This window comes from Atractosteus spatula, chromosome 15 (genome assembly GCF_055471065.1).
Source record: "Atractosteus spatula isolate fAtrSpa1 chromosome 15, fAtrSpa1.hap1, whole genome shotgun sequence".
Taxonomy (NCBI): Eukaryota; Metazoa; Chordata; class Actinopteri; order Semionotiformes; family Lepisosteidae; genus Atractosteus; species Atractosteus spatula.
Genome location: NC_142720.1, coordinates 11,546,792 through 11,565,833, shown reverse-complemented (window position 1 = coordinate 11,565,833; position 19,042 = coordinate 11,546,792). Strand labels below are relative to the sequence as shown.

Sequence of the window (19,042 nt, the reverse complement as noted above, 5' to 3'; positions counted from 1 at the left end):
TATTTTTCAGGGCCTTAAGTATAGCTTGCGCCATGCAAAGTCTTTCTTATTGAAAATAAATTAAAACTTAACCTCTTCTTTCCCATCAGTGAGCTCTTTAATCTATATATCCAATCATTTTACTTTTTCCTGCCTTTTTATTCTTCTCATTCAATATTCTACAGAGACCTATGTCTTTTAATGTAACCAATTTTAACAAAAGGAAACTCACAATAAATAATTACTGAATTCGTATGGAAAAAAAAAACATCACATATATATAAATCTATAGTATGTCCTCCTCTGAGTGTCCATGAATGTATTTCTTCATGTGTAAAAACTTGGCAATGAACTTTAAATAAAAACTTAAAAGAATTTTAAGAATTCTAAAAATATTACAATTACTTCAGTTGATAGCTAACAATCTAAAAATTAATAGTAAGCGGCATTCTACAATTTTCTCATTAAAATTATTACAGAAAGAAAAAATATATTTAGTATATACATTTGAATTATATATAATTAAAACATACAAAATAAATTAAAGCTAAAATTACAGATCAATTAACGTTCGTATTTTGTGATGCACTTTCCTTAATATAGTCATTTGATAAGGACGCAGGTTTTAAGATTATTGCACAGACAAAATGCAGAAATAGAAAAACTAAATTACATTAAGTTAGCTCATCTGTACAAAAATCAGTTCTTGTAACATTATTTATTATATATGAGAACACTTGCTCCAATCTATCTCACTCGTGGTGCTATGAAAGCAAAGCTGAAACAAAAATGTCTACTGCTAATGGAGACAAATCTCAAAAGAATGGACAGTGGATTTTCTTCATCAGGATACAATTATTATTTCTTCTAAAATGTGGGGGAAAAAAAAGAAATTACTTAATAATCGTTGTGCTCCTACAGGTGTTAATGGGGAGCGGTCATCTTCAGAAAAGTCATTTGAAATTCCCTGAAAGTCAGTGTCAACCATTAAGAATGACAAGATGTAAAATCCCAAGAATCAAGAAATCATAAATGGCACAAGAAGGAGGGATCCAGCATACACAAACACATTGCTGATCCTCACCTGGCAGTACTGGTGGGGCTGTCAGAACACTCTTTAGGTACAAGGAATGCACTAGAGTGAAGATGGGGTAAACGGAGACGATGCACATGAAGACCGCCTGGGAGCCGAGGAAAAGTATTCTTATTATTATTTTCTTTCTGTGCATTACAGGAAGAAATCTGCACTACATTATCATACAATTTAGACAAGTGAAGAGATTTGAAATGCACTTATCAATGCTGATTCTTTCTAACCCCAAAATATAAAAATAGCACTGCGGTTCCCCTTTAATGATCTATAGAAGCTTAATCTCTTCAATACTATTCACAAATCATGTAATCTATGTCATCAATCAGTGCAACATGTATAGGCTTAAAAATTAACTGGCAAAAACCTTTTTTCTACATTGTCTCAGAATGAGCTGTGGGGTGTACTGTAAGTGGTAGTTTTCCAAAGGCACTGCAGGAAAGACGCAGATTGTCAAAACAAAGGTAGGGAGACTCTAGTTTCTCTTGACTGAGCAGTCACATCATTTTCAAAAGAAACTTGTTATTATCATAACAAGCACTCAAATTACAACAGAATGGCCTTCTGTTAACTCTGCAAGAGTTCTGACTGCACCCACCTAAATGTGTCAGAAATTAAAGTCTAACTGTCATGAGGACTGATAAAGTCATAGAAAAAAGGTACGTTCAATTTGCATTTCTATTGAAATACTGTAGGCTTTATTACTTTTTTAAAAGTGAGATCAATTTCTATTCTGTCCCTAATCACTGTGAAACTATTTCCCTTTTCTTAAAAAAAGAAAATAAATGGGGAAAATAGATAGTTGTAACTCTTGCCAGTACCTTTGGCAGCACCCTGGATTTTCATTGTGCTTGCTTCAAAAACTGTGAAATGTCAAAAATTTCAGTACAAAGCTATGTAATTTTGTGAGCTCAGGGAGTAATGAGATTATGATGAAAGAGAAGAATTGTCATGAATTTGACATTCTTCTTATAACATTATTCATCTCTAATTAATACAACGTGTCCAAAATACGTACTGTACTGTATTTGGTTTCATTCTAGGGATAAACACTGCAACCTACTGGCAAAATTGTGCTCTTAAATGGCCCATTATTGCACTTACCAGATAATGACCTTACCCTTGCTATTCTGTGTTCAACTAAAAAACATAGTAGTAGTGAAATCTTTTAAATAAAAACTTTTTTATTCAGAATTTTGGTAAAAACAAATGTCTTTGCATTTCTGCATATATATTATGCTAGAAAACTCAATAAAGGGAATTCACTAACCAGATATTGTTTCAGTCTGAATGATTAGATCTCCAGATTAACATTCTTCCATAAATTATTGGAATCGGATCAAAATGAAGGTTGGAATTGCTCTTTAGATCTGAACACCGATAATAAATATCTGTAAATATTCTGCCTCACTTTGTAGATAAGCAAAAATATGACATAAATGCAATAATTTATATTGGGTCAGATTTAACATGATAACTTTCTTCATATCCCATATGTACAGTAAGTGCCAATCAGCGGTATCTTATTATTTTTCCTTGTGGATTTGAGCTAGCATCTAATACGCCTTTGCCACGCCCCCCAGAGCACAGGGTCACTGCCGTCACCGCCCTCCTGTCTGTAATCCCATCCAGATCCAGCTGTTTTTCCTGTTGTCCTTCTCCAGTCAGTTCCGGATTATACCGTCCACATAGGGTCCTAAACAACGCCGAGTCAGGACAGGCTACCGTGACACCTGTAGTTTAAATTGTCACTTGCATCTGCAGACTTTGGAATCTTAACCTCCTTAGGAAACCATTATAACAGTTATTTCTCAAAACAAAACAACAACATTTGCATTTCATAATTGTATAGTTTCTGTGAAATCATTGTACATCCATTTGTTTACCATGTTATTTGCAACAGGGTGGAACAGAGAGTCGAGAGCTTGTTTTATTTAGAAAAACAAATTCACTCACTTCAGCACAGAATAAATAAAACAAAAGAGAGGACAAGACTTGAATTGGAAAGAAGAGCTTTAATGTCATTATTGAAAAATGGCTTTTCCTGAAGCAGATAACTGAAAGTCACTTTTCTGCTCAATTCTGTTTGCTGTTTTGTCATTTAGACAGCACCCCCACACTTATTTTGAAATTCATGAGACGGTTTGTAACCTTGAAGATCTTAGCTTGGCAGCTTCTCTTTATCCTTGTTCCTAACTTCCTCTAAATAATTGAAAGATCTCTTAATTTGGCTCAAACTCAAACACCCTTGAACACAAAACCAGCATTTAATTACCTATTTTAAAAATGCTGTACACACATTATTCTTGTTTGTGATGCTGCATTAATTACCACAAGCAGAGGCAGAGTTGGATTAATAAAGCACAGGTCACTGAGATTCTTTAAGGACAACACCTTAACTCAAATGAATCCTTTGGGTGTAAATAAATGAGAATTGTGAGACTATAGTGGACAGTATGAGTATTTTCATTACAAATTTGACATAGTCAAGGGGTAGTTGTAAAGGTGGAAATAGGTTACAAGAGGGTTGCCTCAGTGCCAGACATTAGGTTCCTATTTAATCTCAAACAATACTAACTGTGGCATGCCTGTATGTCGGTGTATGCCTTGGTGACTTTATGGATTGACAGATAAGTAGTAGAACTGTATTTTGCTTCTTAATTTATAGACCAACTTTACAGATTAATATTAGCATCCAGCAAATAAAATGTGTATAGTCCAAACAAAAAGAGTTTACAAATAATACAGTCACATAACCATATTAATTATAAGATGATAAAGGTTTAAAATATTATTTTGTGCTAACATACAGTATACAGTATATTAAATCTTAATCACTGAGAACTGTACACTCAGGTTCCAAAAACAGTAATAAGATATAAAAGTTAAGTCTTTTATTGAAATGCATTTAAAAAAATAACTTCAGTCCTACTTCTGAGTCTAGTCCTCATTCATTTTGATATTAAAATTAAATAAATCGTTCACGTATTCAATCAGTAATCATGCTGTTGATCTTTAACATATCTTCCTGCCTAAATGCTAAAATATTTGTTCAGCTTTGATGTGTGCTTGGTTGAATGTTATCATTACAATATTATTGCTATTTCAATAACAATCACAACAATAGAACCTCCTAGTCATTACAAAAAGAATGGATTCTAACACCATATCATGTCATATGGTTCACTCACATTGTTCTAAAATGTATTTATAAGCCAGGTGCAACCTGACTGGCCACCAATATGAGCACATAACATTTCCTCGCGATCATGATTGTGCATCAAGTAAATGACTAATGAAATCTGCACTTTTCAAAGCTTCATACTGTCCTAAATTAGGCTTAGAGAGTCCTAATTATGCCTTGACCTCCATGATCATGGACATTTAAAACTTCACCGTTTTTTGTATTCCTCCAGACATATGCTTCACATTCATATACTTCATGCTGCCAAAGAATTAGAAGACAGTTCAGATTGGTCTGCTTTCATGCTTTGTGAATATGCCATAGATAATTAATATTTACATTCCCATAGTTCATAGCATCTGCTTGCTCTTAAAAGACATGGCAGTCTTTAAAGGTGTTCCTTCTAAGATACTTTGAATCGCCAGCAAATTAAGTAGAAAGCATGATATTAATTTGCAATTGTGTCAGTTTAAATGTGGCAGTCATTTCTCTACTGTAAGATTCAGTTTTGAGGTCTTATACTGAACTTTACAGTTCAATAATAAAAACTTAAGGTAAACCTATACAATTTTGTGAGTACAGTATTTAGACACTTTAAGTTCTAGACACCTTAACGTGCATCAATCAAAATACTTCTGTTATTTTAAGCATGTTTTGCATTTTAGGGTTTGACGCCCACCATCACATCTTGATTAAAAACATCATTGCATAGAAAGCCAGTAATTTTGTCTTTTCATTATTAAGAATCTTTAATTACGGTGTTATCCACCAAAAATGCCAGTTCTTTTACAAAGAATTAATTATTGACTTAAAACGCCTATTACTTTACACTATGATATCAACTAATGAGTTTCAATACTTTTAGATGAATATATTTATAGCATGTAATAGTTATATTATGACTTTGGCTGATGTAGTACATCTTGGGTTTGTCGCAGAAACTACAGCTAAGATAATGACATGGAAGGAAATGGAGTTTTGTGCCTTTTTTACCAATTAGGTAGATTATCTAATATAATCTGGGTAATGGCTCAACCTAATTCAGTAAATATCACAATTACTTTATTTTTCTTTGTCCAGAATGTATTTCTGGAAGGTGAAACAAAACAGACTTGACTTGCTAGGGTTTAAATTAATGAAGAAACAAAAAATGATTGGAATATTACAACATTGAAGGGATTTTATAATATGCAATGGAGAATTAAGTTTTTTTAGTTTCATTCATTCCTTTACATTGTGTCTCTAATAACTCTGGTCGTATTCCAAAGTGCAGTTACTAAAAATTCATTATGTATTATTTCATGGAACTAGTAACATTAAATAATTAATTAGTGAGTGTTGTACTGTGTACTGTACATTACTCACTTATCTAATAGTTTCTATCAATGTACTGCAAAAAGCAATGAGGAACGGAATTGTAACAATAAAAAATCTAGTTCTTTCAGTGTCCACCAGCTTTGTCTTTTTTGCACATCATGTTTACCACTTCCAAAAGAGCATGGCTTGCTTTTTGGTTTGGGTCACATGACTTGGCACTGCCACAAACAATTCCCACCAAAAAAACAGCTTAGTGGAGACAAAACAATTATATAATAAAGCACTTGACACAGCAACGTTCTTCACATTAGAATCAGTTTAGTAGCCAACAATGGAATTCCTGCTTTGTGATTTAAATTACAATGTGCTGACAAACTCTAGAAGGAACTGGGGCGTGGGTGCATGGTGTGACTCACTAATCTTTTTACTTATTTTGCAGAAACACAAAGTGTACCCTTTAGTTCAGCATGTGGCAGCACAGAGTGAGCACCCTGGTTTTCACACACTAAAGGGGACCAAGAGGGTTAACAGACTGGGAGAAGGACTCGAATAAACTGGAAGGATGTTTAAGTCAAGTTACTCGCATGAGGTGCACAAGAAAAAATATGAACGTTCAGATACGTTTGAAGACCAAAACATCCCAGCTGTCTCCAGCCTGGGTTCAGCAACACAAGGATGGGAGAGTTTACAAGACCTGAATGGCCGTTTTGCAAAATACATCAACCGGGCACGAGTCTTGGAGCAGAGAAATGCTGTCTTCAGGAAGCAGTTGGAGACCCTTCAGAGAATGGAGGAGATCTCAGGACTGGAGGAAGTCTTCAATGAGCAGATCAACGTCAACCGCCAGAGAATCCGGGAACTGTCTTCAGATCAAGCAAAGCTGGAGAGAGAGCTGAAGGATGCCGAGAGGATGCTGGATGAGTTTCACAACAAGTAAGAGTAACTGGGGTTTAGAGTTGTGGTGAAGCCATATTACAGGGAATAAATGCCAAGAAATGTTGCTCTCTTCCATTTTCATCTCTGAAATTTTACTGATCCCCTATGAGACTAATTCAGAAGTATACCAATTGTTTATCTTTATTAAGAAATAATGCAGGTCTTGATGACAAATAACAGAATTAAATACATTCCATGACTGATATTTTGAAATCTGTGAGAAAGCTAAAATCACCTAAAATACGACCAAATGTAACCATAATACTGATCAGCCTCTGGACTGTCTACAGACTACAGCTGGAAAGGGTGAGTTGCAGCTGGTACTGGCAAGCTGGTGTTATAGATGTGTTATGACACTCAGGAAAGAAAGCTAGGCACGGCCAGACTTCAACATAGTTTTCTTTGAAGACATACCATTGTATTCCTTGCACTAAGTGGTCCTCCAGTTACGTTCTGGGATTGGCTTGCAAGAACAGTGAAAATGTTGTGGGTTAAAGAGCGCAACAGTCAGCATAATGCTGGCCAGTCACCAGTCAGGTCTGTTAAGGGCAAAATGGCATGTATTGATGTGCACAAGCACTACTTTCTCTGCCACCACCTAAGATGTTCTTCAGCCCAAAGAACATGTTGATTTCCTTCAGAAGATGTTACTCCTAGGTTGTCTCTGAACTTGCTGATCATTGTCATGCATGTGCCAGTCAAAGTTATTCTGCTAATGTGCAGATTTTCTTTGTGGAATGTCCTGTGCTATAGGCACTGCAGTCTGATCAGATGGATGGGGCAGTCCTAGACTGGACTATCCTCATCTTGCCAAGGTTCTATACTAGCTAAACAAATAACATATCTGTTCACTATTTATCACTATTTAAAGTTTAGATAACATTATACATGTGTTCAGTGAGCTACGGATAAAAAACTGTTTTTTTACTATACATCAATACAGAAAAAAATGTGGATGATGAGCACGTGGAAACTTCATTAAGTAAAACGTGTACAGTAAATGCTCTATTTATTCTTTAATGTTTTGATAAATCAAGAGGAACTGAAGACACATTCCAAATACATTTTACTCATGCTACAGTAGCTTTCCAAGAGTTATTGGAACAGGTTTAATGACTGATAAAAGATTCATCCTGTGAAGTTGCGGCTTTTTATGGCCGAGTGAAAATTTAAATGGGTTGCCCCTCCTGTGGCTACAGGTGCTAGTTTTGGTGGGAGAACAGAGGATTTGATTTAGACATTTAATGAAACAAAATCACCTGGTAGGCACCAAAGTGGACAAATGGTACATATCTGTTAACATCTCAGTGAATGTAATTGTCAAAGCACAGAAACTGTAAATTGGAATCCTTAATTTGGCACACTGGTACTGTATGTCTTCCTTGTTTGATTTGTACCTAAAGAACAATACATTTTACCTTTGCAATTCTCAGATACAGCAATGAATGTGAATATCAGCAGCAGCTACGGGGGACACTGGAACAGCTCAACAAGGTAAAACACTGCAGAGTGCATCAGAAAATTGGAATTGTCTAAATATATGCAAATTTAAAAACAAATATGAAGTAATTTAATAAATGAAAATACAGATTAATTAACTTTGGGTGGGTTCTGATTTTTCATCCTTTGTTAAACAGGATTTTAAACAAACATTGTGGTAGTTGTAACATCTGTAACAGTTGTAACATCTGAACAGTTCTAGCTTTGTAAATACATATCAATTGATGTTTTGACTTTTAAGAAATGTAAATATAGAATTAGCCCTAAAATAAAAAATCCCCAAAATTCAAGAATCTAAAGCTAAAAGTACAACATGAACCAATACAGAAGGTATTAGTGTAAACCTACGCTAAAAGAAAATATAGAAGGCTAATGCCACTCATTACACAGTACATTATCTCTTCTTGATTACAGAAGGACATCAAATTTAGCACATCAAAACATGACAGATCAATCAAAGTTTAAAGTTCTTAATAGTCTTAAAGAAATTTCTGAGGAAAACATTTGTTAGTTCAAGTAGGTAGCTGCGTCGGCATGCATAGGCTGCAAAGGAACAAGGTTTATTCCAGGCTGAAAAGAGAAGTAAGGAAACACAACGTTTCGACTGTGGAACCTTCTTTGGGTTGTTAGTTCATGTAGTTAATGACATTCTGAGGTGAACAGAGGTTTTAAAGAAATTTCTGAGATGACAGCAGCCCTGGTCCCCTTTGTCTCTGCTACTGCAGCTTGTAATCCTCCATGATGTCGCTTCCTTAAAATCCATAAATACCATAGTGAGCCCATCTCTGTTCCTTCCATCCATTCTTTTATATCCATCCTCCACCGTTGCAGCTACACATTGGTTAACTCTTCACTCTGCTTCGACTTTCTAAATTCCTTGTCCTACAACCAGGTGGCTGACCCTAAGTCAAACAGGTTTTGCCAAAGGCTCTTATGCCTGCCTTCTTTAAAACTTTCTGAAGCAAGCCTTCCTATTCAGTCTGGTTATCTCGAGTAGCAGTAGTTGAAGCACTTTGTGAGATGTAGTATAATGGTGTCTCCAAATTAATAAGGTTAACTCAATGCACTATCCTGTATTTCATACAAAACAATATGGAAAGTTTACCTTTGACGACTCCATTATTCGTCTTCTAAACTTCATTGGGATATTTAGCCTGTTTCATTTAAAAATATATAGAGGTCTCTTCTCATTCCAGGAGGCTGATGATGCTTTATTAAGGAACCTGGAGCTTCAGATTCAGTCCCAGTTTCTGCAGGATGATATAAATGCCACTAAAGATAGGCACAAAAAGGTAGGATGTCAATAATAATTAAATTGTGTGCCATTTACTTATGTAAAATGTAATTTTCCATTAAGGAATGAATTATTTCAATAACTACTTAAGTATTCTAGAGATAGAATTCAACTGTAATTTCATATCAATTAACATGATGTGCTATCAAGCTAGTGGTGATTTGTTATTATTATCATGTTTTGTGCTAATAAATCCTAAACCCTTCCTGAATGCTTAATTCATAATATAAGGCTTACAAATGATTTATATAATTTACTAAGAATTATGCTGCTTTCTTTTTGCACTTTACTCATATTCAGTTTGGTAGGACTAGTACAAATGCTGGAATTGTGAGAATATATATTTTTGACACCTACATTTACTGTAAGTGGCTGATCTGCTCTTTTTAACACATTGTATTTTAATAGTTTACAAGACACACATGGTATATCAAAATTATTGAATTTGCTCTTCTATTAATTGTCTGCAAACACATGGTCTCTATTTAAGGTTTAATATGAAAGATCCAACTATATGGAGCTTGCTCTATCCACTCATTACTCATTTAATATTTTTTCCTTTCATAAAATTATCAATTTATATATATATTAAATTAGCTGAAATATAAAAAAGGGAACACTCAGCTAAAAGTCTACTGTTAAATCTTTTAACAGTCTTGCTGAAATGGAATTTAGACAGATAATAACTAAATGAAGAATGTAAAGTTATACACCTTTGGCTAACATTTCACTGAGCAGAAATTAAGACATTTAGATTTGTTTCACATACAATAAGATAACGGCACCTACAGTGACCTTGTCTCAACAGTCCAATATAGAAGACAAACCCGTATCATGTTAAGTGCTTAATCTATGAGAAGAGAATGCAAATGCATTCTAGCAAGCTGAAACCAGGATTTAAAATTGAGAAACTGCGAATTATTAACAGGATCACACAAAACCCAATGTTTTTAAAACGTCCCTGTTTCTTTGGGAGACATGTCACTATCATTTTTATCAACTAATTTGAAAATACATGCTTTTAATAGAATGATAAAATATCATCGTCTAATTGTGACATGAGAGAAGAATTCATCATGGAGTATATAAATGTGTCATTTTTTGTGTCGGCTTGGCCTTACAGAACCTTGAAGAAATTCAAACATATGTCAACATCCTTCATCAGATCATCCAAACTACCCCTCGTGTGCCAAGTGTGTCAGTTGGAACCTCTGAGGTAAAAATAAATCTTTCCTTCTTCAATAAAACAACGTCATTACATTGGTGTGGTGATTCAGTAGATTAATGTTAGGTGTCAGACAAAGTAAACTATAAAAATTCTTTTTAATGTACCACTCTTAACACAGCACACCCCTAATATTGCACCAATGTTTATTCTCCTTGTACAGCATTTTGTTTGCCATATATACTATTTTTTCTCTTACAAATAGTCTCCCTATACAACATTTTGGTTTCCCTATACAGCATTGTGGTTTTCCTATACAGCTTTTATTTTCTACATTGCATGTTTCATACTCCCTGCATACAGAAGCATACACTTAATAGTACCAACATATTTTTATTCCTATACAGCAATTTAATGTTCTTATTCAGTGTGTTGGTCTGCCTACAGTATATAGTGCAGGTGCTGTTGGATTTTTGACCATTTCTGTTTCCTTGGCATGGCAGCAGCAGGAGAAGCTATTGGCACAGAGAAGAGTGCCTGCTTTGCATAGCCAGTTAGAAGAGTACAAGAGTGCCCTCTACCAGCTACAGGCACAAAAACAGAGACTGCAGGCTGAGGTATGTAACCATGGCAACTGAGTACAGCATTCTCCTCTGGCCATTTTCTTTTCAGTGATTTCCATTATACACGTTACAGTTCTGCTCCTGTGATAGAGCAAACAGAATGTACATTGGCTGTATATATTTAGGTTAAGCTAAGTGACTAATGTGTAGCTCACCTGCAGAGCTTTGTGTTTTGGGATTTGGATAGACCTATCACGGTGTTAATAAGTTTTAATAAAGAAAATTTGACTGACTGGACCAGGCCTTTTACAGGACAGCTGGGATATTTTATGTGCACCCATCAATGTCAATGTAGAATACAAAAAGAGGATAGAACTTATCATACTGTAAATGTTGTGAGCTGTGTGGCATCGATGGAAAACAAATAAATACCACCATAGTTAATGTGGAAGACCAATACATTCAACTGCAGTTGTTTAGGTTGCAAACTATAAAGAAGAAGCATAAATATCTGAACAATGATCTTCCTGAATAGTACTGTGTTCCAGAAGCCACTATTGGTCAACTGACTTTAGGAAGGTGAAAGTATTGCTTAGATCTTAGGAAATTGTAAGCATGTAGTAGAAAAAAAAACAGAAGGTTTTGCAGAGTATGAAACCCCACGGTACAATGGTCTTCATAATAAGGGTTTATTACAAATTCCACAGGCAGCAGCAGGCTGGAACAGTGGTTAGGGCCTTAGATGGCAGACTTGTCGGCTCAAATCCCTAATGGAAATGTGATACTTATTATTGACCAAGATACATTACTCAGAAATGCTCCAGTATAATACTATACTTAGTATAATGGCTCTCCATGTTGTCACTCTAGAATACAGCAATTTTATTTTAGTAAAATAAAGGATTTAAAAAAAACATATCAAATTGATTTGGAGAACCTTACAGCAACTCTAAATCACACAGCGGAATTATAAAGTGCAAATCTGCATGCTTTATTTGCAATTTGTTTTCTTTCTGCAGGTGTTTTCAGAAGATATACCACTGCTATCTGGCAAAATGTTATTTTTCACTATTTTACTTCTTTGCAGCTTGTACATTATGACCTTATATTTTTGTATTTATGTCCGGTAAATAAAAAAGATCCAGCTGAAAAGTGAATTTTAGAGTAATTAAAATGAATAACATGAAGTTACTGTAGCATAACATAAAAATAACCTGATGGTAACCTGTAGAAAAATCTAAATTTTATGCAGTTCAAGATGGAAAAAATACAAGTAGACCACATTTTGTATTTAACAAGACCATTTGATCATTTTATCGTCTAATGTGTTTTACTTAGTCTGCTAAGCATGGGTATTCGCAGAACTGCTTCATTTAGAACAATTTGTAATATTTTTTAGCCTTTGTGTTAACACCATCCAGTGGTGGACAGATAGAATTACATATTGTGATAAGTATTTTGTCCTTCAGAATCTGTAACTACCATGCTTAATCTTTGGTTCCAGCAGAAGATAATAAAGCACAGCTATAGCCTTTAAGAAGTACTTACTCATATGCGTATGATTTAAAACTAATTAGGAAAAACAGTTCTAATTTCCAGCTAGAAATTTTTACTTAAGAATTTTAATCAAATTTAAACTGCAGAGACAAATCTGAAATTATTTCAACAAGCAGCTGGCCTCAATGGTATACAGTACATACAGTACAACATGCTGGGGTTTGATAATTATAGTTTGGCATGAGTTTCACTTAATAGAACATACAACTGTTTAGTGTAGGAGACTATAAATGACATGCCAGATATATTAGGATTATCGAAGTTTATACTTTACACTTTAGTATTTTCAATACTTATAATGAACAGAAGCACTACTGCTATGATATTAGAAGCATTTTTGATTTACAGTATGGGCTCAATCATTAATTATCTCTGTAGGTCACAAATTAAGTGACCTTTATGAACACTGAATACATTTCATTTAAATTGTGAAGAACAGCTCTTAAATGACCTATTGTAAATGGATTTGATGTGTTCAATGTGTTTTTGTGTTTATTTAGTACGCAAGCAAGAATTCTGGCTCACAATTGTGGGTTGTATTCACATGCTTTTGAAAACAATCAAACAGAAGAATGTAAAAAGGTTTGCAAAAAATAGGGAGGCGATTTAACTCATCCAATGTATTTGGGTTCTAGTAGGCATTCATCTATTTCTTGAAAACAATTGATGACGTCAGCTCTGAAAGAATGGCTAGGTAGCTTGTTCCAAACTTCCATAGCCTTTTGTATAAGGAAGTGCTTCCGGCTCCCAGATTTTAAAGTACAATTCCCCTTAGTTTCCATTTGTGTTCTCGGATTCATGTTTCGCTGTTCATTGTGAAACTGTCCATAGGATTACCATATTCAGTACCTTTGAGTACTCCATGTAGTCTTCTCTGTTCACGTCTAAAACAGTAGTAATTTGAGTCTGGGTATGTACCATGTCACTTTTCTGGACTGATTCCAGAACAGCAATATGTGACAATAAAAATTGTACACAGTTTTTTTTTTAAATGAGGCCTTACTAGTGGTATTGTACAGTTTTAATATAAAATGCCTTGTTTTAAAATTCTGTGTTTTTAACTATGCTATATATAGTATTTTTTACCTTTTTTGTCTTTCCCAGATTGTCTAGAAGATGAAACTAATGACTCAACATAAACACCTTAGTCTTTATCATATGTACACTAGCTACAATCTAATACCTAGTGTACATAAATCTCATTTTCTATTATTTATATTTTCATACATGTAATCTATATACTACATGTATATATACAGTACAGTATATACTGCCAAGTATTCATCCAGTCTTCTCCCTTGATGTTTTTGAATTTCCTTTTCTTATTCTCAAGTGTTTGCTAATTTTCCTATTTGGTGTTAAAATCTGTGAATTTGACTAGTTTACTAACTATGCCAGGATTTAGTTCATTGATATAGTTTAGAAACAGCACTAGTCCCAATTGATCTTTTTCAGGGAACTTTTAAAAAATCGAAAATTGCCATATCATATGCTCTCTTTGTATCCATTAATGCTGTCGCTTATTCAAAGACATCTAACAGCTTAGTTAAGCAAGTCCTGCCATTATTAAATCAGTTCTTACTGACCACTAGAATCCTATTTCCATAGAGATTATTCTCCTGCTTAGTTCTGAAAGCCAATCAAAAACTACACGCATGACTTAATTCTGCATATCAGAATAAAGCATGGCTTTAACACTGAATAGATGTCACTGGAAAGCTTCTGAATTTACTTCAGTTGGAATATGTCTTTCATAATTCTCTGTTACACTGTAATTGGCTCCTACAACGTTTAATTTACGCATTAATGGTTTGTTCAAAATTTGCAACATTTGTGCCAAAAGTTTGAAACTGGCCTTGGCAGATTTAAATGAAAAGGGCATTATTGAATATACGCTGAGCAAACAAACAAGTTAATCTGTGCTGTTTTTCAGACGTCAGTGTTGGAGCAGGCCATTAAGAGCACCCAGGAGAGTTACGATGATGAGATCCAGTTGTACAATGAGCAGATTGAAGCCCTCCGCAAGGAGATAGAGGAGAATGAGAGGACCTTGGAAAAATATACAAACGAGTGTCGCCATTTGGCCATGTACCAGACTTCATTAGAGAATGAGCTGGATAGATACAGGAGAATCATTGAAAACGAAGACAACAGGTACAGTACATTATCACAAAAGTACTAGTAATTCGTGCTTTGGCACCAAAGTGGCACTTAATCATTCCGTGGCATTACTCTTTGGAATCTGTGTTTCAGTACAAATTGTTTCTGGCACGTGTTGACGTTGAGCTCTGGGAAACAAAAGTATGGTGTGCTGAGTGATGAACCACACTAGAACAGTTCTGTCTGGGATGTGCTGCACAGTGCTGCGCCACAAGGTGGCATTGATTCTCTGCGTTGCTCAGCACTCTTGGCTGAGACAAAGCATGCAAAGCAAAAAACGCACCCAAAATAAGTCAGGGCAGTTTATATTGCTTTATTTTACACTTGTATTAATACTTATTAGTCATTAATTTAGGAATGTGACGTTAATGTGGTGCTTACAGATAAAACACAAAAAAATTACTAACAGAATGCTTGTTGTGCCAACCAGGGTGTGTTTCTAAAAGTTGTTTCCATTATTAATTAACAGAATTTTGTTCAACCTTAAGAAGATTAATCTCATAGAGACACAGTTAGGAGCAGATGTAATGCAATGCTGGGTTTTGTTCCACATGGGCACCCGATTAAATAATGGAACCTTAATACACCTAATAATGGGTTTAATTTGAGCTATTTTCTTGTTTTTGGTTCCTAAACAAATAGGACGTTGCCTCTTAACTATTGTTTCTTAAGCCGCTTAAAATCTTCAACCTTTGAGCAGAAAAAGAAAAACTTGCAAAGCTCCTAAACCACTAACTTGCTGATTTAATTGAGGATTTATTTAAATAAAGACCTTGTGTGCTAAAAAAAAACAGAATGTGTTTGGATCAGCAGACCCATGACTTAGAACCTCTGGCCTATTGTACAAAATACTTGAAAAAAACTCTTGTATTTTCTCCCTGACAGATTAAATTCAGCTATAATTGGCACACCTGTTACCTTATTCACTACCAGTTACCGATGTACCCATACCCCCCCTGTCACCAGAAAAGGAAAAGGTAAGAATGGGCTTCCATGCATTGTACAGTACTTGACTTGAATGAATTGTGTGGGTTAGGCAAACAGTTACCACCGATCGAAATTTTCAGTGACTTGTTAGTAACAGCTGTGGGTCGACACCCAGCCTGAGGCTGTTAATAATTTTAAAACATTTCATAGATCTGTATCTGTATCAAATTAAGGTAGTCGAGTATGTACAGTATGTATTGTCAAACTTCATCAATGTTATCAAAGCCGTCCTCCATTTCTTTACAAAGAAAAGCGTTCTTTATGAAGGTCAGACCTTTAGATCAAATGGCTGTAGAAAATGCATGTGCAACAGAACAACTGCACATTCAGACTGTAAATGAAGCTTGCATTTTGGGCTGTTGCAGGACTTTCACCCAATGTACTGTATATGAATATGCAGATGTTCTTACATAGACGTTCTGAATTTTAAATTGCAATTTACCTCTCTGTGTGGAAATTTCCAAATCTAATATTCGGGTTTGAATTGCAGATGGGTTAATCTGTAAGCGGCAGAAAAAAACATATATATGTGATATCGTTTTTCATGCTATTGAGTAGTATTTGGGTTACGTACTATACGATGCAAAGTACACGATTTTAGTTATTTTGTTTACTCTGTTAGATATCACTCAGGCTATGCAAGACATCACAAGTGCTAAACCCAGACAGAAGAGCCTTGCCAAAAAAGCACTAAAGAAAAAAGAAATCACTACGAAGGATGTGACAGACAGCACTACAGACGACAAGGCAGAAGACCCCAGAGAGGAGCAGGTGGAAGAGGGTGAGGAGGAGGTGAGAAAGGATGAGCAGCCCCTTACATATCAGGATGTATCTCCTGAAGATGTCCCAGATGGTGCCCAAATAAGTAAAGCGTTTGACACGCTGTGCAACATTGTGAGGAAGCGGATGAGGAAATACAAGAAACCTGAGCCAATCGCGGACTTCTACACCAAGGGGCGCTATGTGCTGGTGAGTGGTGAAGCGAGCTATGTGGACCCCTTCTTCTGCTCCTCATCTCCTTCTGCTGGCCATGTGATCGTCACCATCAAGGATGACATGATGCCCCCAGATGATCTGTATAGGGGTGGGGGTGATGGCTCACCCACTTCTCCTTCTCTGCCAATGCCACTTAAAAACGGAGAGGGTGGGGGAGACCAGGGTAAAGAAGGAGAGGACATGGGCAAAGCAAAGAGCAAACAGGGTAATAATGGTGAGATGGGAGGCAATGGAGAACAGCCCCAACCAGCAGGCGGCAAAGACACAACACCAGTGGAGCCCAGTCCGCCAGCAGGGCCCTACCCAGAACCCAGCATGCCCCCTAGAGATCCCTGCTCTCCTGGAATTGACCCCAAGAGGAACAAAGACAAAAACATGGAAGACACCTGCCGAAGAGGCTCCCCACCTATGCCAGCCCCCAGAACCAACCTTCCAGCAGATTCCATGAGCTATGAGAAGGTGGAGGTGGTGGAGTCTGTGGAAAAGTTCACAGATGATGACAGAGTCCAGGAGTACGAGGAAACGTCCATGATTGTGGAAACCATGATCGAAAAAACCAGCAAGAAGAAACATGGTGACAAAAGCTCTTAGTGCCCCAGCTAGTTTTGTGCAAGCGGTGATTAGCTGAGAATTATGATGCTGTTGAAATTTACATTGAAGCATTTAGCCTTTAATGTCTGAAAACCTGGGAAAGAAAAAAAAAGCAAACATAAAGATGTGTGTTCCCAATAATAAATGCTGCCCCAAGGATGCCATAAATTGAAAGAGTGAGATGACCATCTACAACGTAAGAAATTTTTAGCATGATTGGTAACAACTTGTACATTTTTGCTGTGGAAGAAATGCTTTAATAAAAAATGCTCCTTTCAAAAATACTGCTTTCTGTTTGACTCTCTCTTCCTTCTTTCATTTAAACTATATGTTTTTTGTAATTATACCTGTGAAGATAATTATAAAGTCTGCATGCTAAAACAAATACTCCTGTTTATTGCTCTTAGTTTTGGAGCCTTAAATCTTATATTACATCATAACATTTTGATTTGATTTAAGGTCATTTGCTTCTTCTGGTAAATAGAAACTTCTTGATTCATCAACAAAATTGGCACAGCTCTGCAAATTAAAGTTCTGTCTTGGAATATATTGAAGACACTGTAACATTTTTAATCTTATTAGATAAAAAAACGGCAGATATTTTACGAGCATAAAAACAAAAAAACAAGTAATCTTAAAAAATTCCACCAATTTTATACTGGCAGCTGGGAGCACTGTACATTTCTGTTTAAACATAAATTTCACAGTAAAAATAACCCCTTGGCTACTTGTAAATGCTGTTCTGGTAATCACATGATTGGCATTAAGCAGCACAGTTTGTTTTGATTGCAGGGAACTGTAGCGTGTTCAATCTGCCATTCATTATATTAATGAATACTGTGTCTCATGTGTTCAGTTCTAAGAAAGTCACAGGAATACATTTTAATGATAATACAGAAATAATTCATATTGTTTCAGTTTCACTTTGTTATGATGCTGGAATAAAGCAATTTATTGATCAGATAAAACTTTACCTTCATAAGAAAGGCTACAGTAACATGTTTACTTCATTCTTCCTTGAATTTGGCAGTAATGTTACTACATTCTACATGTTTTGTTCAGACATTGCACCTTAACAAGACTTAGTTAAGACTACAGTACATGCCATAGGTATATCCATTGTTTGAGTCTCTAGACAAGGGGTTGGGCACAGAATTAAAGAACAGGCTCACATATATAATTGTTATGTAGGAACACTTATAAGTTAATATAATGATTATCATACCAATGGCTAAACAAAGGACTGAAATGTAATTAAACACCTAAATATATTTTGTTTGGAGCTTTAACCTTTAGATTTTTTTCATTTTTTTAAAAAAAGGGTAAAGTCACACTAAGAACTAGTTTAGGCACGTTCCAAAAATTAAAAGAATAGGCTTTTTTGTTTATTTGCTGTATGTTTAATATTTAACTATGCAAGTATCCTGTTTAAAAATATGAAAACTGAGTATCGGCATGCACCACAACAATTATGTTATGTGTTAAACATTATTTGAAAACAATAGCTGGAATTGTTCACTGATTAGTAAACTGATTGCTTCACTTTTGTGATGACTGCTTCACAAGCCTATAAAAATCCATACCAAGGCAATCCAATACTAGTTACCAGGTCATTTAGGAATTAATACTAAATTAATTAATCATACAAGTTGCAGGAGTTTTCTCTTCTTTCAAATCATTGATCACCATTAATTAGATATCAGCTCATCTCTGGGCAAATATA

General features: G+C 35.4%; 1 protein-coding gene across 1 annotated transcript; it reads left to right on the top strand.

Annotated features, from left to right (window-relative positions):
• Positions 1-6,037: 6,037 nt before the first annotated feature.
• bfsp1 (beaded filament structural protein 1) lies at positions 6,038-17,596 on the top strand. Its single transcript, XM_088933945.1, has 8 exons — positions 6,038-6,503; positions 7,940-8,000; positions 9,203-9,298; positions 10,424-10,516; positions 10,972-11,082; positions 14,519-14,739; positions 15,631-15,722; positions 16,355-17,596. The coding sequence occupies exons 1-8, from the start codon at positions 6,133-6,135 to the stop codon at positions 17,317-17,319; spliced, it is 2,010 nt and encodes a 669-aa protein (XP_088790071.1). The 5' UTR covers positions 6,038-6,132; the 3' UTR covers positions 17,320-17,596.
• Positions 17,597-19,042: the final 1,446 nt, after the last annotated feature.

Coding starts and splice junctions, on each gene's coding strand:
- bfsp1 (XM_088933945.1), top strand. CDS start 6,133: ATGTTTAAGTCAAGTTACTCGCATGAGGTGCACAAGAAAAAATATGAA. Junction 8,001..9,202: donor CACTGGAACAGCTCAACAAG/GTAAAACACTGC, acceptor TTCTCATTCCAG/GAGGCTGATGATGCTTTATT. Junction 15,723..16,354: donor TGTCACCAGAAAAGGAAAAG/GTAAGAATGGGC, acceptor TTACTCTGTTAG/ATATCACTCAGGCTATGCAA.